A 27444-nucleotide genomic window follows, 5' to 3' on the forward strand; every position below is an offset into this window, starting at 1 on the left:
ATCTTCATTTATACAGATGGCTCTAAGACCGATGACAGTGTCGGGTGTTCTTTTATTGTCGGGGCACACAGTTTCAAATACCGGCTCCATGGCTACTGTTCGGTCTTTACAGCTGAGCTATTCTTTACATCTGCCGCCACCGACATTCTGCTTATGTCATCTACTTCGATTCCCTGAGCGCCATCCAGAGTCTCAGTAATCCATATCTGGTTCACCCTTTCGTGCACCGGATCCAACGCTCTCTTCAGCAGCTGGCAGACGACGGTTCTCCGGTTACCTTTATGTGGGTTCCTGGTCATGTCGGTATCCCTGGGAACGAAGCTGTAGATGCCGCGGCCAAGGCTGCAGTCTTCCAGCCTCGGACACCTTCTTGTTGTGTCCCTTCATCAGATTGTAGCAGGGTCATTTGTCAGCGCATTTCATCACTGTGGCATGCCGATTGGGCTGCACTTACGAACACAAGCTTCGGGCCTTGAAACCCCTTCCCATGGCTTGGACGATCTCTTCTTGCCCTTCCCGGTGGGAGGAGGTCGTTTTGGCCCGGTTACGAATTGGACGCTGCCGGTTCAGCCATCGCCATCTGCTGACGTCTGCGCCGGCGCCGTTCTGCCCATGTGGGCAATTGCTGATGGTACGCCACATTTTAATGTCCTGTCCGAATTTTAATACACTGCACTTTGATCTTGGCCCGCCATGTACTCTGAATGCCTCTTTACAGATGACCCAGTAGCAGCTGCTCGCATTCTTCGTTATATCCGCTTGACAAACATGTCTAAAGACATTTGATTATGCTGTTTCTTTTAATCCTATGCCAGTCGATATGTCTTTTATAGTGTTGTCCCTTTTAGTTGCTGTTTTAACCTTGTGCCTCGCGGTGCAGTCTGGGCGCTAATGACCATTGTAGTTGTGCGCCCTAAAACCACAATGAAAAAGGACCCCCCCTCTCTCTTCCCCCCTCTCTCTCTCTTCCCCCCTCTTTCTCTCTTCCCCCCTCTCTCTCTCTTCCCCCCTCTCTCTCTCTTCCCCCCTCTCTCTCTCTTCCCCCCTCTCTCTCTCTTCACCCCTCTCTCTCTCTTCCCCCCTCTCTCTCTCTTCCCCCCTCTCTCTCTCTTCCCCCCTCTCTCTCTCTTCCCCCCTCTCTCTCTCTTCCCCCCTCTCTCTCTCTTCCCCCCTCTCTCTCTTCCCCCCTCTCTCTCTCTTCCCCCCCTCTATCTCTTCCCCCCCTCTCTCTCTTCCCCCCCTCTCTCTCTCTTCCCCCCCTCTCTCTCTCTTCCCCCCCTCTCTCTTCCCCCCCTCTCTCTCTTCGCCCCTCTCTCTCTCTCTTCGCCCCTCTCTCTCTCTTCGCCCCTCTCTCTCTCTTCGCCCCTCTCTCTCTCTTCGCCCCTCTCTCTCTCTCTCTCTCTCTCTTCGCCCCTCTCTCTCTCTCTCTCTCTCTCTTCGCCCCTCTCTCTCTCTCTCTCTCTCTCTCTCTCTCTCTCTCTTCGCCCCTCTCTCTCTCTCTTCGCCTCTCTCTCTCTCTCTCTTCGCCTTTCTCTCTCTCTCTCTCTCTCTCTCTCTTCGCCCCTCTCTCTCTCTCTTCGCCCCTCTCTCTCTCTCTCTTCGCCCCTCTCTCTCTCTCTCTTCGCCCCTCTCTCTCTCTCTCTTCGCCCCCCTCTCTCTCTCTTCGCCCCCTTCTCTCTCTCTTCGCCCCCCTCTCTCTCTCTCTTCGGCCCCCTCTCTCTCTCTTCGGCCCCCTCTCTCTCTCTTCGGCCCCCTCTCTCTCTCTTCGGCCCTCTCTCTCTCTCTCTCTTCGGCCCTCTCTCTCTCTCTCTCTTCGGCCCTCTCTCTCTCTCTCTTCGGCCCTCTCTCTCTCTCTCTCTCTTCGCCCCTCTCTCTCTCTCTCTCTCTCTCTCTCCGCCCCTCTCTCTCTCTCTCTCTCTCTCTCTCTCTCTCTCTCTCTCTCTCTCTCTCTCTCTCTCTCTCTCTCTTCGCCCCTCTCTCTCTCTCTCTTCGCCCCTCTCTCTCTCTCTCTTCCCCCCCTCTCTTCCCCCCCTCTCTTCCCCCCCTCTCTTCCCCCCCTCTCTTCCCCCCTCTCTTCCCCCCTCTCTCTTCCCCCCTCTCTCTTCCCCCCTCTCTCTTCCCCCCTCTCTCTTCCCCCCTCTCTCTTCCCCCCCTCTCTCTTCCCCCCCTCTCTCTTCCCCCCTCTCTCTTCCCCCTCTCTCTTCCCCCCTTCTCTCTCTCTTCCCCCCTCTCTCTCTCTTCCCCCTTCTCTCTCTCTTCCCCCCTCTCTCTCTTCCCCCCTCTCTCTCTCTTCCCCCTCTCTCTCTTCCCCCCTCTCTCTCTCTTCCCCCTCTCTCTTCCCCCTCTCTCTTCCCCCCCTCTCTCTCTCTCTTCCCCCCCTCTCTCTCTCTCTTCCCCCCCTCTCTCTCTCTCTTCCCCCCCTCTCTCTCTCTCTTCCCCCCTCTCTCTCTCTCTTCCCCCCTCTCTCTCTCTCTTCCCCCCCCTCTCTCTCTCTTCCCCCCCTCTCTCTCTCTTCCCCCCTCTCTCTCTTCCCCCCCTCTCTCTCTTCCCCCCCTCTCTCTCTTCCCCCCCCTCTCTCTCTTCCCCCCCCTCTCTCTTCCCCCCCTCTCTCTTCCCCCTTCTCTCTCTCCCCCCCCCTATCCCTTCCCCTTCTCTCCCTCTCCCCTATCACCTGTTAGAGTGTGTGTGTGTGTGTGTGTGTGTGTGTGTGTGTGTGTGTGTGTGTGTGTGTGTGTGTCTGTTTTTTTAATTCAGTTGTGACAGTCTCTTTGTTGTGCTTACCTGCAATTCAAAATCTCCACTATATGATATCACTATATCCTTTCCTAAATATTGTCAGATCTAAGCTACACATATGCTAAGGATTGACTCTTCTTTTTCTTATGGCTTCATAACCCTGAGTGAGTCTCTGCCTTTTTAACAATTTCCTTCCATACTGCCCTCTCTTTTACATTCCTTCTCCAGCTTCTGATTCCTAGGGCTCTGATGTTTTCTTTCATGTTGTCCAGCCATCGTTTGCGTAGTCTTTCTTTTAATCTTTTCCCTGTCAGTTTCCACTGGAAGACCTACTTTGTGTCCTCCTCCCTTTGGATATGACCCAGGCATGCTTTTACTTTTACTTAGCATTATAATATCAGTTCCTTGTATGAGCCAATTCAGCTCGTAATTGGTTCTTGCTGTCCAGGTACCATCATTATTTACTTTATTAATATTAGCCCCTGTTGTTGTGGTCTTCAGTCCTGAGACTGGTTTGATGCAGCTCTCCATGCTACTCTGTCCTGTGCAAGCTTCTTCATCTCCCAATACCTACTGCAGCCTACATCCTTCTGAATGTGCTTAGTGTATTCATCTCTTGATCTCCCTCTACGATTTTTACCCTCCACGCTGCCTTCCAATACTAAATTGGTGATCCCTTGATGTCTCAGAACATGTCCTACTAACCGATCCCTTCTTCTAGTCAAGTTGTGCCACAAGCTCCTCTTCTCCCCAGTTCTATTCAATACCTCCTCATTAGTTATGTGATCTACCCATCTAATCTTCAGCATTCTTCTGTAGCACCACATTTCAAAAGCTACAATTCTCTTCCTGTCTAAACTATTTATCGTCCGCATTTCACTTCCATACAAATACTTTCAGAAACGACTTCCTGACATTTAAATCTATACTCTATGTTAACAAATCTTTCTTCTTCAGAAACGCTTTCCTTGCCACTGCCAGTCTACATTTTATATCTTCTCTACTTCGACCATCATCAGTTATTTTGCTCCCCAAATAGCAATACGCCTTTACTACTTTGAGTGTCTCATTTCCTAATCTAATTCCCTCCGCATCACCCGACTTAATTCAACTACATTCCATTATCCTCGTTTTGCTTTTGTCGCTATTCATCTTATACCCTCCTTTCAAGACACTGTCCATTCCATTCAGTTGCTCTTCCAAGTCCTTTGCTGTCTCTGACAGAATTACAATGTCATCGGCGAACCTCAAAGTTTTTACTTCTTCTCCATGGATTTTAATACCTACTCCAAACTTTTCTTTTGTTTCCTTTATTGCTTGCTCAATATACAGATTGAATAACATCTGGGAGAGGCTACACTGTCTCACTCCCTTCCCAATCACTGCTTCCCTTTCATACCCTTCGACTCTTATAACTGCCGTCTGCTTTCTGTACAAATTGTAAATAGCCTTTTACTCCCTGTATTTTACCCCTGCCACCTTCAGAATTTGAAAGAGAGTATTCCAGTTAACATTGTCAAAAGCTTTCTCTAAGTCTACAAATGCTAGAAACGTAGGTTTGCCTTTTCTTAATCTTTCTTCTAAGATAAGTCGTAAGGTTAGTATTGCCTCACGTGTACCAACCTTTCTACGGAATCCAAACTGATCTTCCCCGATGTCAGCTTCTATCAGTTTTTCCATTCGTCTGTAAAGAATTCGCGTTAGTATTTTGCAGCTGTGACTTATTAAACTGATAGTTCGGTAATTTTCACATCTGTCAACACCTGCTTTCTTTGGGATTGGAATTATTATATTCTTCTTGAAGTCTGAGGGTATTTCGCCTGTCTCATACATCTTGCTCATCAGATGGTAGAGTTTTGTCAGGACTGGCTCTCCCAAGGCTGTCAGTAGTTCCAATGGAATGTTGTCTACTCCCGGGGCCTTGTTTCGACTCAGGTCTTTCAGTGCTCTGTCAAACTCTTCACGCAGTATCGTATCTCCCATTTCATCTTCATCTACATCCTCCTCCATTTCCATAATACATCATCCTTGTATAGACCCTCTATATACTCCTTCCACCTTTCTGCTTTCCCTTCTTTGCTTAGAACTGGGTTTCCATCAAAGCTCTTGATATTCATGCAAGTGGTTCTCCTTTCTCCAAAGGTCTCTTTAATTTTCCTGTAGGCAGTATCTATCTTACCCCTAGTGAGATAAGCCTCTACATCCTTACATTTGTCCTCTAGCCATCCCTGCTTAGCCATTTTGCACTTTCTGTCGATATCATTTTTGAGATGTTTGTATTCCTTTTTGCTGCTTCATTTACTGCATTTTTATATTTTCTCCTTTCATCAATTAAATTCAATATTTCTTCTGTTACCAAAGGGTTTCTACTAGCCCTCGTCTTTTTACCTAATTGATCCTCTGCAGCCTTCACTATTTCATCCCTCAAAGATGTCCATTCTTCTTCTACTGTATTTCTTTTCCCCATTCCTGTCAATTGTTCCCTTATGCTCTCTCTGAAACTCTGTACAACCTCTGGTTCTTTCAGTTTATCCAGGTCCCATCTCCTTAAATTCCCACCTTTTTGCAATTCAAAATCCTCCGCATGCCAAAAATTTAAACCTGCTGCCAACCAGCTATCCTGGTTATTGTCTCCTGTTCTATGAAATTTCATATATTTAGTTTTCAATTCGTTAACTTCCTATGGCCTAGGCTGTGTGGCTTCTTTCATTTCTACCACTTGACATCTTCCATCTGCTAAAAACTGCAACATCATCAGCATATGCAGCCAACTGTGTGGTCCTTATACCTATGCATTCAGATATCCGGAGTTTTTGGATCATTGCTTCTGAGATCAAATTGAAAAGCATTGTGGAAAGAGCATCATCTTGCCCAAATCTTCATTGACACTGATATTGACATTGTAACAGTCAGTTAACTCCCCATTCATTCCTACCATTTCTTTGGAACCTGCCAAGATTGCCTTAAAAACTGAAATATATTTGGATGGTATGCCAAGAAGTTTGGTGTCTTCTGTCATATGTTTCCCATTTAGACTATGAAATGCCTGCTTTAAAGTCCTTGTAGGTATTGTTGAGTTGTATACTATATTAAGAAATGACTGTGCTGTGGCTTGCTTACATAGCTCAGATTTCTGATCATTAAGTGAAATTGCCTTTCTTTACAATAAAGCATAACAGATTTAATTCAATTCAATTCAATTTTTATTATCACATAACATGCCTTATACAATCAAAGATTGTGACATAGGTGACTTGTCAGTTCTACACTATATATAACAATACTAAAAATAGACAATAAACTAATAACATATATGGTGTAACATCTTCAAAGAGGTATTTTAATTACAATTATAATGCATTGTTGCCATTCATGAAATCTTCTACACTATAGTAACATTTATCTTTCAGATATTTTTTCCAGGTCTCTTGTGGTACCTTTTACATTTGGGTCATCCATATCTTTCCATATCTTATTTACAAATTTCATGCCCATATAGTATGGGGTTTTTTCATATGATTTTAAATGGTGGGTAGGTAACATGTAGCTCGTTCTATGTCTAGTGTCATATTGATGCAAGAAGAAGTTGCCCTCAAAAAGTTGTGGGTTTCTTTCCGTGAAAATGAGAGTTTCATAGATGTATATGCTTGGAATGCTCATTAGATCCAGTTTTACAAATAAAGGTTTGCAGTGTTGCTTTGATTTTGCTCCCACCATTGCTCGGATGATTCTTTTTTGTAGTCTAAAAGCTCTAAGTAAATTTGTTTTTTCAGACCCCCACAAAATTATACTATATCTAATGGCTGAAACAAAATATGCATTATATACAGTTTTTCTTACAGCTAAATCAGTAATACTATACAAGATATTCATAATATATACAAGGCTATTCAGTCGGCCCTGTATGTTGTCCACATGGTGACTCCAAAACAGGTTTTTATTGACTAACACGCCAAGGAATTTGACACAGTCTGCAGTCTCTAATTTTTTGTCCATATACCTTATTTCACTTATAGACTGTGCAGATTGTTTTGTGGTAAAATGAACAATTTCTGTTTTTGCTAAGGATTGACTAAAATGTTAATTATGGTAAGATTACAACAGATAGTAAGTTCAGAAACCTATTAAATAATTAATAGGTTCCAAATTGGGGCTAATGCATTAAACCCAGCAAAATAGTTTGTATTTCTGTAACAATGTTTTATAGGTGTTTCATGTGGCTAAGGAAATCATTTTGAATTTAATTAATTTAAGAGTTATTGAAGATTTGAAACAGTGTCCATGGATCCTTCAACAAACAAATGTTTTTATGTAAGAGCATAATCTTTCCAACAAGTTTTGTGCTTAAGCAAATATGACAATCATTTATTACATGTGGTAGCTTGCATTCGAAAAAAGTCCTTTCCCAAGGCAGTGATTTTCCAAACACATGGAATCTAGAGTGCAAGACTCTTTCACAATAATGGACAAGAGTTCTGGTCTGTTTCCGTAACTACAATGAATCTTTGTCATTGTGAAGGTAGTCTTCCTTCAAATAGCAATTAATTTCTATAATGGGAGTAGATGTGTGTCACTCAAAAGTAATAACAAAAGTGGCATAATAAAAGTTTTTTTAGCAGGTATATGAAAGAATTCTTAAAGATTTGTAGCCATTGCTCTAAGAACACAATTATATTATCCTAGAGCTACTGTATGTACTTGTAGGTTTTTGGTGGTAATCTTCTGTGGAAACCTTTCCAAAAGCGAGAAATTTCCAATATTTTCTGAAATCTTTGCTTGTTTATTCTTTATGGCTTGTTCTGTGTTTGCTGTGTTATTTTGACTCTGTGCAGTTGACTTTAATTGGTGCAATGAGTTTTCGTTGAATGGGCAGCAACAAGTCAACAACATAAATCTGGGGGCCAAGGAAGTTGACACTGCAATTGTTTTGTTACACTCATTGTCAATATCTCTTGTTCGTGTAGTCAGTTCTTTTTGTAGTAGACTGACCACATTAACACCACCACAAAGAATTTTCATTTATTTATATTCTTGCAAACATCTATGAGGGCATCTGTGGGAAGCAGAACATAATAATGTGCCACATGCTGTTTGTTACTTACCTGAAGTCACTTTAAATTATTTCCATTCTTCACTCAGTTCTTTGCATTTTGCCCACTTCTCTTCTTTTAAAACTGGAATGTCTTTATTAGTGTTACAGTTGTTTTTATAGCATCCATTAGTAAGTTTCACTTCCCCTTTTAACACTTTAATTTATTTGACAGCATCTAGCAGAATTAGGTTCAGCATGTGAGCAAAACATCCAAAACTAAAGTTAATTTGTTATCTGTCATATTTTTCATGTTTGCCATATATTACTGATTATGGCTAGAACCTTATCTGAAAGGTTAAACTGCATCTTCTTCATTTTTCTGCCAAGTGAACACCATTATGAGAACCTGCTGTCAACATTCTTGGGACCCATGAACATGGGACCTTGTGGATGTCAAGTACAACTCTTATGATGTGTCCAGCTTGTTCCAGAGAGATGCCCACTTTCTCAGCGATGTAGTGTACTGTCATACGCTGGTCTGCCATGATGATGTCCTGGACTGCAGTGACTTTTTCATTTGTACTGACCATTACCGGTCTTCTCTGTGTGATGCATCTTGGACGCAGGTAGTACCCCTCTTGAATTCTGCCACCCAGTTTTTGACCATGGAATAGAAAGGGGAATCCTTCCCTAATATTCCATCATGACATTATAGATCTCCATTGCACTCATGTCCTTTTTCAGCAGGTTTTGGATGACCACAAACGTGCTCTCCTTATTCATTTTTCAAAATGTGTACACTTTGGACCCTTCAAACTCCAATATCTGGAGAAACAAATAGATGTTAATGAAAAATGTGGTATGTAACCTAGTAAAGGTAATGTACCACTTGTTGCTCAACTGACATTTGGCTGGAACAAGTATTTCATGGGTGAGCCAAGAACTTTTCAGTCACCCCTTGTATAATCCGTTCTCATACAGCATTCATAAACATATTGTGTTTTTATGGAACCATAGTTCCAGTAATTACTTTTCTGCTCAGAGAACAATGTTCTTCATTCAAATACTTGTAACTACAACTGGCTTGACATTGTTGTGAATAAATTTAAAATAATAATATTCCATCCAGAAGTTTCCATTGTTTTTATAAATTTAAAATAAGTCCTTCTAGTTTCTTTGTCAGTGTTTCGGTTACCAGCTTGAATTGTTGAGGAATATGCCAGAGATTCATGTGAATAATAATCAACAATGTATTTTGAAGAGTTTTGAAGCTGCTGAATATTATTTTGTATATTGACATCATCAATATTATCACAAACAGCACTTGGTCTGATTTATATGCAGTTACCGTACTTCATCTGTGAATGAAACATACTATTCAGTACCTTCACTCCACATGTTTTGCTAGGTTACTTGCAGCAGTTTTGAAAAATCACGTTTGACCACAAATATCACATTGCGTAATTTGGTTATTTTCATCACACATGGAAAAATATCTCCACAAATAATTAGATTTTGATCGTTTATTCATGGTTGACAAGCACATACAAACTACACTCAAAATTGAATGTAAAATTTATATACTTCTCTTTCCTATATAACATTTCTATAATGCATGAATACTGGCTTGTAGCCAAGAATGCACAACACACTTGGAGCTGTAAATGTGTGACAGCTACCATATTGGAACGGTGACACTACTTCTGCAGTGAATCAATTGTAAATTTGGCAATCCTCCACTATCAGCTGTTACAGAAGGAAGAAAGATGTTGCAAGCATGCAAGTAACACCCAGCACAGGAGGATTCCGAAGGAGTGAACACATTGAAGCATGCAAATAACTCCCTGGCAGCACAGACCTATCTGTACATGACACAGGACTCTGAGACTGCCTATTTCAGTAAGAAGGCATGAATGATATTCATTCATTTAAATTTAACAAAAACTGATGGGAGTAACAAAGACTTGCTTTTCTGTTGGTGAATCCTACCCCATTCAAAAATTAACAGGCTGTATTATGGAATGTAGTATATGCTTAATAGATATGACTCAGTAACAAATATATTTCAGTAGCTGTGTGGAATATTGCCCATCTGGAATATTTACCTTAATGACTCAAAAGCTATTCTCAGTAAATTTGATCTTCTAATTTCACTGTAGGTACTGATGCATTAAAATATTTCACATCTAACAAGACCTTTCTGATAGGCAACAGTAGTATATTAACCATCTAAATCAAAGAATAAATTAATGTTTCATTTTTGTAGTGTTGATGTTTATTTTACAATTAAAATTTATGTGCTTTGTATGCTTATCATTTTTCATGTCTGTAATTGTCATTATTGGCTATTTTTGATAAAATTTCATCATTTAATCATTCCCTCATTTTAATATGTGATGAAATTTTATGAATTCTGCTGGTGAACTGCCTGTCACTACTACACTGTAATTGACTTGTTGCAGCTGAAGTAGTAAAATATCGCCCAGTGACAGTGATACCATTGGCCTGGGACAAGGGAGGTGACAGCTGGAAAAACCGGGGTGTCGGTGTGTTGAACTTCAGTAGCTGTGGCTCGTGGCTGGTGACACGCGATGACAGCATGCCTGCTCTTGCATGGGTCTGGGATTTGAATGGCTGCCTTGTCAGTGCTGTCATCCACAGTGAGCCCATTACAGGTCAGTGAGATGTAACTCCTTCTGACACCTTTGTAAAAGTAGCAGGGGAAGAAGAAGACCAAGTCAGAATGAGTCAGTTTTAATCTGCCAGGAAGTTTCATATCAGCGCACACTCCGCTGCAGAGTGAAATTCTCATTCTGGAAACATCTCCCAGGCTGTGGCTAAGCCATGTCTCCGCAATATCCTTTCTTTCAGGAGTGCTAGTTCTGCATGGTTCACAGGAGAGCTTCTGTTAAGTTTGGAAGGTAGGAGACGAGGTACTGGCAGAAGTAAAGCTGTGTGGATGGGGCGTGAGTCGTGCTTGGGTAGCTCAGTCGGTAGAGCACTTGTCCGTGAAAGGCAAAGGTCCCGAGTTCGAGTCTCGGTCCGGCACACAGTTTTAATCTGCCAGGAAGTTTCAAGACCAAGTCAGGTTATGAACAGTCAGTCTTGGAGTTCCATCTCCACCACGTATCCCTCTAACTCCTGATTTGTATCTCTTGCTCCCTGCACCATTACAAGTACACATGGGGAGCTATAATGGCATTTGGAGATCACTCAACAATTTGTGTGCTGGACATGTCATTGTGGAGCATGCATACCTCTTTGGATTGGGGAGCATAACAGAGTTGTGCTGTTAGATCAAAGTTTTATTGCAAAATCCTGGAATCGTCATAGCAAATGCCTGTTGTACACTTCAAAGAATAAGAGTATGTATAATCTGTCATTAATTCTCGAAAGATCTTCAGTTGCAGGAAGTCTGGATTACAGTTGGCACATAAAAAGTGGCTTTAGTGTTTCCACATCCACTATGTGACTTTATATTTAACACACACAAGGAAAAAAAAATGATTGTATGGCATGAGTTGCAGGGACACCCAGAAGGGCAGGTTCAGCCACCTAATTGTGAAGGTGTTCCTTATTCTTAATGCCATCAGGCACCTTTCTGTTGTAAAATGTGAGATGTGTATGTAAGTGTAAGTGAGGAGAAGGGAGAGGGTGAAATCCTGTGCCGACCTGTAGCCTACTCCTTGCAGATAGCACCAAGGGGGCCAATGAACTTAACGTCCCTGTCAGACAGACAGACCACCATCAATGGTGTCACCTGCTCTCACTTCGTGAGACACTGTGGAGTTGTTCAGAATTTTATCCAGGACATTGGTGCAAAGACCAATGATAAAGAACTTTATGTTACCACCTCTCTTCCCTTTGCTGGCCAAATACTGGCAGTTAAAATTTCATCCACCAAGGATTTGAACTGGTTCACACCCATGTTGACTGTCACCTCACAAACGTGTGTTAGCGAAATTGGCCACTGAGGCGGATTTAACACACAATGACTACATTTGTGATATGCGAGCAGAACTGCTTACTCTACAAAGGAGAAATATCTTTAAGCAAGATCTAGTACCATATATAAACATACCAGGACATGTTCCCAGCATGAAAATATGAAAAGCAGTACATCTTTTTAAAATAGCACCTTAATTTTCTTTTATTTTTCTCATATTCCATTTTCTCTCCCCAAGACCTGTTCAGAATCATATCACAATGTACCACTCATGCAAGCATAATGTTAAATATGTAACACAAAAGTTGATTTTGACTTTCCTGTGCTAGCACACGTTGCAAGTATCCAGAGTAATGTAACACATTCACTGGAAGCACAAGGAAAACACAAGAAAACACTGGTCATTCAGTCAATCATCTTCAATTTAAGATTTGTATATGTACAACATACACCAATGAAGAGAAGGTAGAAATTTAAATGTAAATGTCATATAGCATTATTGGCTGGGATATCTCACAGAACCGTCTTTCTGAAAGTGTTTTCTTCCTCTGTGCGCATTGGCTCCTTCCAGTGCGGATATGTGAGAGCTGTGTCACACATGTATTTGTAGGGTGTAGGCAAGTGTAATGGGTGCATGTGTAGTGTCGTGTTATGTTTATTGTTTGGCCATAAGATAGAAGGAAATGGAACAGTGCCAAATGCCCTCACTTCATGAGGCACTGCAGAGAGTTGTGATATTTAATCCGCAACACTAGTGCAAAGACTGGTGGTCAGAAACTTCACACCATGACCTCTGCACTCCTTGCTGGCCAAATACTGGCAGTGAAAATTTCCTTCACCTCAAGGATTCAAATCACCTTACCTCACCATTGAGTGCCCGTTGCAGGTGTGCATTAGGAACTTCTGTTGGGGATGCATGTAAGGTGAAAATTCTGCTCATCTATGGAGAATTAAGTTAGTAAAACAATAATTGCACTGCTGTTTCCTTATTTACAATGTGGATTCATGTATTACAGTACTGTGAACCATATGTTATTGACAGAAAGACAGTCATTGATTAAAAACTGCTTCATCATTAAGGGTTTTTTCCCTCCTGTATTGGGTTGAAGGTAGGTTGGCAGTTGACTGAATGACCAGTTTACATCTTCGTAGCGTTTTTTGCATTTGTTTGGCGTCTACTTCGTCAAGTGGACAACTTACAGTGCAGATAAACTTTATGTTGCCTGGAAACAAATGAGCAAAGTGGCAAAGAGAATGCATCTGCTACATGGTTACACTTCTTTCAGTGTCCTGGAAGTGCTATATAGTTTTAAGGATTGAGGTTGGTTTCACATTTCCAGGAATATGTACATTGAAAAGAAATAAAACTAGTTGCTTGAAGTATCTCTGCTCAAACCTTTATCATAAATTTCAGAGAATGTTTCAAAGGAAATAAATGTCATGGAGGAAAAATTTTGTGTAGTTATTCAAATGATATATAGTAATTTCTCAGCAGAAGTTATAAAACTGTTCAAAAGAAAATGAATTTTAAATCACATGTGGTTTTGGAAAGTAAGGTTATAAATGCAAAATGTGTTAGCAGCACAGAATTGGAAATCTGTTAGTAATACCTTTCATGTGCAAATAAGATCTAAATAGGTGAATTATTTGCTTTAAGTAGTTTTTATGGAAAGATATTGCAATATAATAATTTATTTGTCGTATGGCAATCTGAGCTGTAACAGTCTTAGATTTATGTACATGCAGAAACTATGAATAGCAAAAAAAGAAAATTTTAGAAAGAAAAATTACAAATATCTAATAATTATAATAATAATAATAATAATGGTGAGGTGGTGATAGTAATAGTAGTCATACAATGAAGGCTTTCATGACCAGATGTTTGAGCTGCCGAGAATTCTTCCAGGTCGTATGGCCATGGTGCATGGAACTCTTCTATCCCTGACATTTTGTCCAAAGCTATGTTGGACATCTTTGGAGGTGCTTCTCCTTTGGAGGTGCTCCTGGTTATGCTGAGTCTTGCCATCTGATGAGTTGGACGTCGAAGAGCGGCCTAAATACTGTGGAAAGAGGGTGCAATCTGGATTTCACGTGATAGAAGAGATAAACCTTGTCAAGGATAAAATATAACTATTGATCATAGTATGCCAAAGATAAAAACTTCTCTTTGATTCTGTAGCACCACTGTCCAAATATCGCTGAGTTTCATAGCTTCTTCTTTTCTGTTAAAATTATCCTGATGTTTATATATTTCGATAGGACACAGCGATGGAAGAACACGGTTTCTCTACCCTTCATCAAAAAAAAGTAATGGGTCAAATCAGCAAGATTTTAAAGAAACATAACATTCAACCAATTTTCAGACCAACTAATAAAATAGGCTAAGCACTTCGTTCCGTTAAGGATAAACGCCCCCATCTCTCTGCAAGTGGTGTATACAAGATACCATGTACATGTGGTAGGGTCTACATTGCAACTACAAAGAGAAGTGTGAATACACGGTTGAAGGAACATAAAAGTCTTTGCCAACTAGGGAAAACAGACAAGTCAGCTGTGGCGGAACATGCTCTTCAGTCGGGTGATCACATAGTGAAATTTTCAGAAACTGAAGTTTTGTTTACTATGACGAACTATTATCCATGGCTACATAGAGAAGCCATCGAAATATATAAATACGAGGATAATTTTAACAGAAAAGAAGAAGCTATGAAACTCAGCGATATATGGACAATGGCGCTACAGAATCAATGAGAAGTTTTTATCTTTGACATACTATGATCAATAGTTATATTTTATCCTTGACAAGGTTTAGCTCTGCTATCACATGAAATCCAGACCACGCTCACTTTCCACAGTATTTAGACCCTTCTTCAATGTCTGACTCGTCAGTCGGCAAGACTCACCACAACCAGGAGCACCTCCAAAGAAAGAACACCTCCGAAGATGTCCAACGTAGCTTTGGACAAAACGCCAGGGATATAAGAGTTCCATGGACCCGGAAGAATTCTCAGCAGCTGAGTAGTAGTAGTAGTAGTAGTAGTAGTAGTAGTAGTAGTAGTAGTTATAATAATAATAATTATTTATTATTATTGTTATTATTAACAACTCAAATCACAAATTCTATGAAAAAAATAGCTTTAACACAGCATTCACCATTTACAGATATTTATTTATATTCAGTATCATCCATTTCCCAGAATATCTTCTCATGGAGTACTGTTGGACAGTGTGTTACACAGTACGCTCTGCTGCTCATCAGTCGCATTCAATGCTATCAGCAATGTCGCATCTGTCTGGGGTAGATGGAGTTCTGGGTTGGTCTGTTTGGATTCTATTTAGGTGACCCCAAATCTTCCTGGATAATTCAGACCCTGGTGCTGGTATATGGTGGTAATGGTAGCCATTACGATAGAAGCCTTTGTAAGATTCAGTCTCTTACCATTCTTACATCAGAAAAAAAAGTGTGACACTGCAACTGACTATGATTTCCTACACAGGTCAGCAAGACTTCAATGGGAGTTTGGAGCATTATTCAGTAAGGTGTGGACTGTAAATACTCTTGGGTGGATGGCTCGAAGATTCTTATGTTCTTTAATTCTCAAAGATTCTTCTATTCTTTAATTATAGCATGGTCTCATTTCAGGCCAAGGCATGCACTTGAAATGTTGGATGCTACTTCAGCATTCAAGTAATAATGCAAAATGACTTATTTATGTGTACATCCTCTATTTGCCCAATGCTTGGAGACACTACACTGTGTTTGGTGTGGACTAACTGATCAGGTCAGCCTGTCAGCTGTACCGTCTGTGCTGACATAGCCTGACTGCTTTAGCAGACAGCATTGAGTTTGGCAAGTTGTCTGGTTTTGTATGTGAAAGAAGACAGGACTCACAATGTTAATGGCACTTGAAACAAAACTCAGAACAGTAAAGACAACACAGAAAGATGTTGACAGTGCCAGCACACGCTATACTGTACACTGGGCTAAGGTTGGTAGCAATGTAAAACACCTTGCAGTTTGATGCCTCATAAATCAGAGACCAGCTCGTTTTGGCACAGTACAGTGATGTTTGTCATTTTTTTCTGCCTTACTCAGTTGATTAGTGTTCACTCCCTCCACAACCCCACTACTCCCTCTACTTGATTTGCTTTGTGTGTGGGAAAGATGGAATTAATGACCAAAGGCTAATTGCTGACCCCAGGTGGCATAATGCCAAATTCAGCAGGCAGTTCAAATCCCTTAACTGGATCTTGGACTCAACTTGTGCCATCTCGGTTATTCCTCCAGTTGCCTTTGTGTGTGACAGTGAGTACTCAGAAGAGGAGGTCTAATCCATTAACAAGCAGCTATGCTGTCACATTGCGCTATATTCCCGTCTTTGTAATTAAGTGTTCACACCTTAGTGAGTGAGTAAGTATAATGTTGGCAAGGTATGGTGTCACATTTGTACTGTGTGCAGTGTGTGGGAACTAGTATAGGATATAATGATGCTGCAGAAAATGAAAGTGTCTGTTTCAGGTGCTACTGGTGCTAGATGTGGACTTCTTTATAGATCCTAATGTGTTGAGTGGAAACAATATACAAAATTTTTAGAGACTGTAATAACCATTCCCACCTAATTCGGAAAAAGTTAACAACCTACTTTTTTAGTACCGTCTAATGACTTCTTAGGAACTACCACTATGTTGGCAGACCACGGGCTTTCACTGTTCTCTATAATACTGTCCCTTAGCTGTTGATTTATAAATTCTTCCACTAGTGGTTGTAGGTGTTTTGCTATCCTGTATGGTTTTCTATAGACCGGCGGACTATCGCCAGTCGGTATACGGTGCTGTGTAATAGGAGTTGCTGGTAATGGACCTTCTGAATTAAATAAATCTGATATTTTCCACATTCTGAAAATTGTTTGAGAACAAGCAGTAAAATTACATTTTGTACCCCATTCTCAAACTGCTGCTGCAGGATGTCAAGTTCTGTATTAACTCATATTCTTTTAGTTGGTTCAGTATTTTCATAAGTAGATGAAGAATTTCATCATTTTGGTTTCTTATATATATATATATATATATATATATGTGTGTGTGTGTGTGTGTGTGTGACTTACCAAATGAAAGTGCTGGCAGGTCGACATACACACAAAATTCAAGCTTTCGCAACAAACTGTTGCCTCATCAGGAAAGAGGGAAGGAGAGGGAAAGACGAAAGGATGTGGGTTTTAAGGGAGAGGGTAAGGAGTCATTCCAATCCCGGGAGCGGAAAGACTTACCTTAGGGGGAAAAAAGGACGGGTATACACTCGCACACACACACATATCCATCCACACACATGATATGATACAGTTCTTCTACCCACAACACATATCACAACTCCCTCTTACAACTAACTTGTTACATACTGTATCTAGTCCCAGTTTATACTGAACAAAAACAGTGTGACCACCAAAGAGGGTATGAAAACCTTATATATTACACAAATATATAAATATTTCTTTAATATAACTTATTTGTCAAAACAGTTTTAATTTTAATATGATTATTTAAAATGTTTTGCTACAAAACAAATTATCATAAATCTTGTTTTGACTGATTGAACTGAGTTGTAAAATAGAAAACTGATTTGGTTGTAGCAGAAGCACACAAATTTATAAGAAATAACAAAAATGTGCCCTTATGAAAATTTAAATGAACAAACTGAAAGCATAAGATTAAAAATATCACAAAATAAACAGACTGAACAAAAAGTTGTTTCTGAAGATACCAGAGAATGTGATACTAACATGCGTTGTTAATGCAAAGCTATGTAGATGCAAGAGCTCCAGTTGTAACATTGTTGGATTACTGTGATCAGAATAAGTCCACTTATAATGAACTGTGATCAGATAGGATGCATTCTAATTAATTTATGGATATATTGAACTACAAATTAAAAATGTCAAAAATAATGTAAACAAAAGCCCAATTTATAAATCGTGAAATATGTACGTAGAAAAGTAATAAAAATTACAACACAGGCAACTATAAAGACACAGGATTTACGTTAGGAACAAAAATCACATTGTATTTCTAAAGTAATAAACAGAAATAATTAAGACATTGTTATTGATGTACATTTCATGTAACTGTAATGTGAGAACTGAAATATTTCGACATGCAGATGTTTTCAGGAACATTGTAATGAATTGCAAAGCTAAATTTCATAGTCAGGTTTCTAAAAGCATTGAAATCTTAATCATAAATGCAGATTTGTTTAATTGAAACAATGCATAATATAACTTCATAATAGTTGGAATCTATATAAATTAAGTTAGTAGTGTTTCTGCTTTGGAGGTCAGTCTTATGGTAGATTTTGTACACTAAACCAATGTCAGCTTTTTCTGAGTTGTGAGGCAGTAAACATATTTCAAAACTCCTATGTGTGACATAGATGATATTTTACATGGAGAACTTGCAAGAAACCTGAGGTATACACAGTAATCAAATTGTCAATTATCAGCAAGTTTTCACTGGATCTGTCTCTTGCCTTCTGTTATTCTGGGTGGATGTGTTGCGTTTGTGGCAGACAGGTGGATTTCATTCAGGAGGATGGCACTTCAAACTCACATCCAGCCATGCTGAGTTAGGTTTTCTGTGATTTCCCTAAATTGCTTCAGGCAGATGCCGGGATGGTGAAAGGGCACGGCCTATTTCCGTCCCCATCCTTCCCTAACCTGATGGGACTGATGACCTAGGTGTTAGGTCCCCTAAGCAACTGACCAACCAAATGAGCTAATTTTCTGTTATTTTCAAAACTTTTGAAACGGATATATTACCTGTACTGTATGAAGAATAGAGTAAAAGGTATCATACTGTTTCTTGAGGAAATTTTTTGTATGGGTGTGCTGTATCAGTAAAATGTCTCCAACTCCTATCCAGTCATGTGTATTGTGCTGTCAGTTTGCCATTACAAACGAGGTGAGTTAATGACAATTAACTTTCATTTTCTTAAAACGTTGGGATGTGACTCCATGCAGTATAAATTTGACTAAGTGGAAGGTAACAAATATGATATATGAACCAGAATGAGATTTTCACTCTGCAGCGGAGTGTGCGCTGATATGAAACTTCCTGGCAGATTAAAACTGTGTGCCCGACCGAGACTCGAACTCGGGACCTTTGCCTTTCGCGGGCAAGTGCTCTGCCAACTGAGCTACCGAAGCACGACTCACGCCCGGTACTCACAGCTTTACTTCTGCCAGTACCTCGTCTCCTACCTTCCAAACTTTACAGAAGCTCACCTGCGAACCTTGCAGAACTAGCACTCCTGAAAGAAAGGATATTGCGGAGACATGGCTTAGCCACAGCCTGGGGGATGTTTCCAGAATGAGATTTTCACTCTGCAGCGGAGTGTGCGCTGATATGAAACTTCCTGGCAGATTAAAACTGTGTGCCCGACCGAGACTCGAACTCGGGACCTTTGCCTTTCGCGGGCAAGTGCTCTGCCAACTGAGCTACCGAAGCACGACTCACGCCCGGTACTCACAACTTTACTTCTGCCAGTACCTCGTCTCCTACCTTCCAAACTTTACAGAAGCTCTCCTGTGAACCTTGCAGAACTAGCACTCCTGAAAGAAAGGATATTGCGGAGACACGGCTTAGCCACAGCCTGGGGGATGTTTCCAGAATGAGATTTTCACTCTGCAGCGGAGTGTGCGCTGATATGAAACTTCCTGGCAGATTAAAACTGTGTGCCCGACCGAGACTCGAACTCGGGACCTTTGCCTTTCGCGGCCAAATGCTCTGCCAACTGAGCTACCGAAGCACGACTCACGCCCGGTACTCACAGCTTTACTTCTGCCAGTACCTCGTCTCCTACCTTCCAAACTTTACAGAAGCTCTCCTGCGAACCTTGCAGAACTAGCACTCCTGAAAGAAAGGATATTGCGGAGACATGGCTTAGCCACAGCCTGGGGGATGTTTCCAGAATGAGATTTTCACTCTGCAGTGGAGTGTGCGCTGATATGAAACTTCCTGGCAGATTAAAACTGTGTGCCCGACCGAGACTCGAACTCGGGACCTTTGCCTTTCGCGGCCGAGTGCTCTGCCAACTGAGCTACCGAAGCACGACTCACGCCCGGTACTCACAGCTTTACTTCTGCCAGTACCTCGTCTCCTACCTTCCAAACTTTACAGAAGCTCTCCTGCGAACCTTGCAGAACTAGCACTCCTGAAAGAAAGGATATTGCGGAGACATGGCTTAGCCACAGCCTGGGGGATGTTTCCAGAATGAGATTTTCACTCTGCAGCGGAGTGTGCGCTGATATGAAACTTCCTGGCAGATTAAAACTGTGTGCCCGACCGAGACTCAAACTCGGGACCTTTGCCTTTCGCGGGCAAGTGCTCTGCCAACTGAGCTACCGAAGCACGACTCACGCCCGGTACTCACAGCTTTACTTCTGCCAGTACCTCGTCTCCTACCTTCCAAACTTTACAGAAGCTCTCCTGCGAACCTTGCAGAACTAGCACTCCTGAAAGAAAGGATATTGCGGAGACATGGCTCAGCCACAGCCTGGGGGATGTTTCCAGAATGAGATTTTCACTCTGCAACGGAGTGTGCGCTGATATGAAACTTCCTGGCAGATTAAAACTGTGTGCCCGACCGAGACTCGAACTCGGGACCTTTGCCTTTCGCGGGCAAGTGCTCTGCCAACTGAGCTACCGAAGCACGACTCACGCCCGGTACTTACAGCTTTACTTCTGCCATTAACTCGTCTCCTACCTTCCAAACTTTACAGAAGCTCTCCTGCGAACCTTGCAGAACTAGCACTCCTGAAAGAAAGGATATTGCGGAGACATGGCTTAGCCACAGCCTGGGGGATGTTTCCAGAATGAGATTTTCACTCTGCAGCGGAGTGTGCGCTGATATGAAACTTCCTGGCAGATTAAAACTGTGTGCCCGACCGAGACTCAAACTCGGGACCTTTGCCTTTCGCGGGCAAGTGCTCTGCCAACTGAGCTACCGAAGCACGACTCACGCCCAGTACTCACAGCTTTACTTCTGCCAGTACCTCGTCTCCTACCTTCCAAACTTTACAGAAGCTCTCCTGCGAACCTTGCAGAACTAGCACTCCTGAAAGAAAGGATATTGCGGAGACATGGCTTGGCCACAGCCTGGGGGATGTTTCCAGAATGAGATTTTCACTCTGCAGCGGAGTGTGCGCTGATATGAAACTTCCTGGCAGATTAAAACTGTGTGCCCGACCGAGACTCGAACTCGGGACCTTTGCCTTTCGCGGGCAAGTGCTCTGCCAACTGAGCTACCGAAGCACGACTCACGCCCAGTACTCACAGCTTTACAGGAAGTTTCATGATATATGAAATCCATCCCTTACTTCTAAAAATGAGTAAGTTGGGGTGGAGCGAGGAAAAGATCTTCTCAGTGTCAGAGGGAGGAAAATGTCCTCTTTGTGTCAGTGGATGGGTGGTAAAAAAGAAGATAAACAAATACAACACCCATACATCATACCTGCCAAACACTGGATACCAATACCTTGCTAAAATAGGGTGAGACAGTGAATGTAGTTCTTGGTGAAAAAGAGAGCTGCAATATTTTTGGATGTAGAAAAAGTAGTTTTGACACTGAAATGTTCAATCTACTTGTGTTTCTTTAAATTTGTAAATAAAAAAATAAGTTAAAATAATTTTTATTAAAATTGTTGTGGTATCAGCTTCTATTCTGTTACACCCTCTTCAGTCCTCTTCTCCCAAATTTCCTTACTACAACTAGGTAAAAAAAGAAAAGAAGGATTATGAATATTATTTGATGTTGCTGGAGTATTTACAGACTACAGGTCTACAGACTGAACTCAGTCAACATTCTGTGTATAACTCTGCAGTCTTTTGAAGCAAGAGAATATTAGAATGGGAAGACAGTTACCTAGTTATTATTAGAAGCTACTGGAATGTTATTTACTTCTTGCTCTTCATGTAAGGATGCCCTAGGATGCACATGAAAAACCTCTTCTGCTGAAGACACTCTTATCATCCAGTTTGACAAGTTCGTTGTCTTAAAGCAGTTTTTCTAACTGTAATCAGTCATGCTCAAATTTAACATATGTTATTTTAATTTGGCTATAATTGTGGAATTGTCTATATATTATAAGGGCTAGATATTGTACTGCGGAAGTAAACTTATGAACAACTGAATTAAAAACACGGACTATTATATCTTAGTGTGAGCCATAGCATAGCAAATTCTGCCATTACAGTGAAGGCACTCTTACATCATGGAAGTAATCATAGCATGTAATTCTCTACCATCAACTATATTTTGACAGTGTACAAAAACAATTATGAAATTAACATTATTACACTGTCAGAATATAATAGTTCTGTTGAACTGCGAAGAACAGTAAACCCAAACATGGGTCTTAGAATCATTGTGATATTTACAATGCTGTGGTTCACTGTGTTACAAAATATTGACACCTATGGCATTAGAGAGGAGACATTAAAGATCAAGCAATAAGGGCAGTGTACATAAAAGTAAAAATTATGCCATTCCATTTTGGCAGGGCACTACAGAAACCAGTATCGAAACAGCCTTGGTTGCAGAATTATTTAATGTCAGTGTTGATATTTAATGTTGAAATTGACATTAAATAATTCTACAAACAAGACTTTTTTTATTCTGAAATAAGTACATAAAAGTAATGAGAAGGCAGTAGATGTACTGAATATGTTGACAATATATCTAACTATTTGGTTACCTGTAAGTGTTTTGGGACTGTTCTTGACTTATACAGTAAGTTAGTAACTTGTTTCTGCTTATGTTAACCTCATATGGTATTAACTTTGTAGGACATTAATGCAGAGCAGAAGTTACTGATATTATTTGCTTAAGAGTATCATGTTATAAGAAATTAAAGTTCTAACTAGTGTGTGTAGCAAAGGATTTTGCAAATTATCATACAATGTAAGCAAATTATGTTTGATTTACTAATTATTACTAGCTCTTTGGTTATTGATAAGTGGTCTTTGATACAGAAATTTATGCTCTTTATTTTACCCAAATGATGGGAAACAAACTTATAGTTTAACATACAATTGACTGTGAGATGAAGTTGCAGCACTACCTCAGGTTGGATGAGGCCGGCTTCTTGCTGAAGGAACCAATCTGGCATTAAACTAATGATTTAGGTAAATTGCAGGGAAATTTTCCCAGGGCCAAATGAAAATGTAAAGCACTGCTTACAGGGTAAGATTCCTTGTCTGAACTGTGGTATTACTTGGCTTGGTCATGTTTTATCAAAGTTAAGTGACAATCCATTTGGAAACAGGAAATCTATAATTGTTGTAAAAAGTTTACTTAATTTGCATTCTGATGATACAACATAAAAGTTTACAAAAGGAATTCGAGCAGGTGTGGTGTTCAACAATATACTAAGTGGCACTTTACAAATGGAGCCACTTAACTAAGATAAAATCAATATCTTAATTTCTGGAGAAAAATGACCGCAGTGCAGGAGAGAGTTCATAAACAAAACAGGATCTGAAAAAATGTTTAACATTAAGGAAGCAAGAATAGGATTTGGAAATCACATTGTGGAACTCAATAACTGTTGCTCAGTGTTTCATTGTTGATTTTATGATTACAATGTGAGGAAATGAACCTTTAATATGAGGTTCCATTGAGTATTAAGTAGCAGTTACAAGGAAGGATGTAATAAGAACAAAATGTGATAGTCTTTGATAAAACTCTGAAAACATTTCAGTAAGCCACTAAGGATACTAACAACAACGCAGTTACAACAGATATACTTCCAGGTCTCATTGAGTCTGTCGCTGATTTCAGTTAGTGTTCTATCCTACCCGCTTTCTGCATTAATCAAAGACAGGGTGACCTTTTTTAATCTAAACTGGAGATATTTATTTTTCTCTATCTAAAAAGTATTGCTTTGTATCAAAAGTGAAAATTTTCTTCAGAATTCGCTTGCAGTGACATGGAATTGGTTGGTCAGTCCTGCATCTACACCTTAAAAGTAGGGAAAAAAATTGTCCCTAGCTTTCATAACTATTTGTTTTGTAAGGAGGGAGAGGTTTTGGAAAGGAGGGACGAGTCCTTTAGAAATGAGTTTCAGAGGGACATATTGTACTGAGTGTTCAACAAATGTCCAGTAACTTGTCTCTCATATCCAGCATCAGATGTGCACTTTATATATAATTCTGAAGTTTGTGACAGTTTTTCTTATTTACTGGCTTGCACTATATTGAAATTTTAAATTAATCAAATTATTTTTTTGAACATTGACATTTTGGCAACTAGAAGTAGATATTTGTGAATGCAAGATGAACATAATTTATGTATGTTTAAATGATAATTGACTTAATAAATTGTTATATCAGCAAACTGAAGTACTGGTTGAAGTACTGGATTTTTCGCCCCCCCCCCCCCCCCCCCCCCCCCCCCCCCCCCGCCGCCCTTGATGGGTGAAGTTCAAATTGTGGTCCAGCCATCCTTATTTAATTTTTTCTAGTTTCTATGAATTGCTTTTATGGTTCACTATTTACAATTTATTTGGTATTTGAGTGTTCTACTTGCCCGTAAAAAATGTGTTTCTTTTGTTTCCTATGTCATTTATTTGTTGGTGAATGGTACTCAGATCGAGGCATAAAAGAAAGTATATTGAGGCTTTGTTACTTGAAAGTTGTTTGTTGCTTACTAGTCCCAGTCAAAATACTTTGGGGGCCCTCCTCTTATAACTTTTATTGTTGTGGAGAAAACTTCAGAAGCTCATTGTGTGCTTGTTTAGTGATAGTGTGTTGTGTCATAGTAACAGGAATATCATTTGTACTGCCCTCTCAGGAGATAGTCAATTTGACTGCTTATTCAACTTTTATTGTTTCTGATGTACCAGCTAATGTTTGCTAAGAATTAATTTTACAGATGTTTGCTTTATTGCATTTTAGGTATGATCTGGGATCCACAGAAAGCATGTTTGCTATCAACTACTAACACTTCTACCATCACCATTCTAAATGTCACTAAAGGAGCAAAATGGATGACAGTACCCAATGGATCAGCTCTTGGTGAAGTTTTAGTGAAGAGGATATTGTGTGACCCATTTGGGCGGTATGCTGTCCTTGTAGGTAGAACTCGATTTGTCATTCTCTATTCAAAGTAAATCTTCAAGACACTTGGAGATGCCTTTGTACTGAGGACTGTTTTGATTGAAGTGTTAAAGTTCTATTGATTATCTGCATCATTTGGACAATAGATGGCTTTTGATATTTGTGTTGTCAGGGATTTTATTTTACTGAAACATTGTTTGTTCAGTTTCAGTTGTTTAGTAAGGTGATACTGTTATTGATTAATCTACTTAGTTTTATGTACCGGTATATCTAGCTTGCATATTTTGGCTTGCTCATGCCTGTTTAAAAGATACTGCATTACATTTTTAAAGCAGAGTTGGAATGTATGACTCACTTCAACACATATAAGTTGTTTATGTTGAGTCATTGTTGTACGTATTTTTTCTCCATGAATCATGAATCATGAAACAGATGGTATTTATAAAGTTCTGTACATGTAACAGCAGTATTGCAATAACTGTACTCTTTTTTTTTTTAATAAATATTTAATAAGGAAATTGATACATCCTGTATTTAATGTTAGATTACAGTACAGGTGCTATCCCGTTTGTACATAATCTCTGATTCATAACATAAACAGTATTGTGCTACTAAAACTGTCACTTAAAATTATTTGAAAGAATACAAATATTTTTCAGTTTTCAGTTTTATTCTCTCTAAAAAGTTGGTAGGACTATATTTCATTTTTGTTTGTAATCAAGTACTTCATCTTACCCATCCTTTTTATGTGCTATTCGTCGCTAATCTTAGTTATATTTTTTAGTTATATCTAACAAATGTACACAATTAAATTTTTTCAGAGTATTTTTAACATCAAATTTTAGTGTTCTATATTTTTGTTTACGTGTAGTCATTGTGGTAAATGGTGGTACATTGGTGCATTTGAAATGATGATGTTTTTGTGATGCATTTTTGGTAATAAGTTCCTATAACTTCAAATTACATCACTGATTTCATGTTAATAAATATCATTTTCTTCACTAAATTAACATGTAACAATCATTTTTCATTTAATACATTTACACTCATGTATGGTTCAAATGGCTCTGAGCACTATGGGACTCAACTGCTGTGGTCATCAGTCCCCTAGAACTTAGAACTACTTAAACCTAACTAACCTAAAGACATCACATACACCCATGCCCGAGGCAGGATTCGAACCTGCGACCGTAGCAACAGCGCACTCATGTATGTTGATGGTTTCAGTTGTCTGAGACTGCAGTCGTGTGTGTGTGTGTGTGTGTGTGTGTGTGTGTGTGTGTGTGTAATATATTATTGACAAAGGCCTTAATGGCTGAAGGATTTAATTGTGAGAGTCTTTTTGTTGTGCGTGTCTGCGGTTCAGCATCTCTGCTATATGGGGAGTAGCAACTTTCCTTTTCATAATATTGTTACTTCCATCCTGGATTTTCCATTGTTTGATTCCTGGTATCTTCATTGAGATGTCTAGAAACCCTTCTGTTTTGGAGAACAATAGGGGAGCAAGTAATATTTGGATAGCTTTTATAACTATATTCACTGAATACACCATGTCTGTTTGTTAACTAATACTTATATTTTGTATGTTTCTAAATCTTACATTCCCACACCTTACTAAATTTCTCAATTCCTTTCTTTGAGTGGATCCATGTTTCCATATCAAAAGCAAAATTTTGTTTTGCACTCAACTCGAGATTACCTCATTTGTGATTTTTCACAAAGATTTATGCTTAGAATATTCTCATATCCAGTGACATCACTCTGCTTATTGGTTTGCTCTAATTACCTAATATTTTGAAGAATCTCTTCTGATAATACTTCAGTAATATTAGTGTTATAGTCCTTATTTTTTGCTTTTACTCTTAATAATCTTCATTAAATCTTGTGCAAAACCATATCTTTTGCACTGGATTTCCACTTAAATGCTTAACATTAAACATAATTATGAAAAGGATAGATTGCTACTCAATGTAAAAATGAAATGACATGTTGAGTTGCGGACAGACACCATGAAAAGATTATTACACACTGAGCTTTCAGCTGAAGCCTCCTGTAGAAAAGAATGGAAAGGAAACACACACACACACACACACACACACACACACACACACACACACACACACACACACACACACACACTGATCAGGCACACCCCAAGCACACCTGATTGCAATCTCTGACCTTTCAGGCCAAATTGCAACAGTTGTGTTGAACAAAAGCTGCTATCCAGAATGGGGCAGAGAAGGGGGAGGAATAGCATGGTAGGAATGTGAGGAGAGAAGAGTGCTGTTTGCTGACCATGCAGGGACTAGAAGATGGCAGGATAGGGACACCCGGCACAGTGTCAGGAGGCTGGGATGGAGTGGGGGTGGGGGTAGGGGAGGGGGGGCTGGAGCAGAGAGGGGAAGAGACTTTGTGACGAAACAAGTTGGGATGTTTGTACTTCCCCTCTTGTTTTGCCAACTGCCTCTTTAAATTATTATTTTTTTTTTTCAGTTTTACCATTAACATACAATCAAACAATGGAAATTCCAGGATGGAATGTAACAAAGGAAAGTTGCTACTAACCATATAACGGTGATGCTGAGTCACGATAGGCACAACAAAAAGATTCACACAATTA

The 27444-nt window shown here is 40.0% G+C and overlaps 1 protein-coding gene across 1 annotated transcript in view; it reads left to right on the forward strand.

Annotated features, from left to right (window-relative positions):
* Nucleotides 1–25151, forward strand: part of LOC124545242 (WD repeat-containing protein WRAP73-like) — an 84131-nt gene extending 58980 nt beyond the window's left edge. The window contains exons 6-7 of the mRNA XM_047124114.1: nt 10231–10443; nt 24660–25151. Coding sequence (XP_046980070.1) covers nt 10231–10443; nt 24660–24874 — 428 coding nt within the window. The 3' untranslated portion in view covers nt 24875–25151. The remainder of the gene's footprint in view (nt 1–10230; nt 10444–24659) is intronic.
* Nucleotides 25152–27444: the final 2293 nt, after the last annotated feature.

Source organism: Schistocerca americana, chromosome 8 (assembly GCF_021461395.2).
Source record: "Schistocerca americana isolate TAMUIC-IGC-003095 chromosome 8, iqSchAmer2.1, whole genome shotgun sequence".
In the NCBI taxonomy this organism is placed as follows: domain Eukaryota; kingdom Metazoa; phylum Arthropoda; class Insecta; order Orthoptera; family Acrididae; genus Schistocerca; species Schistocerca americana.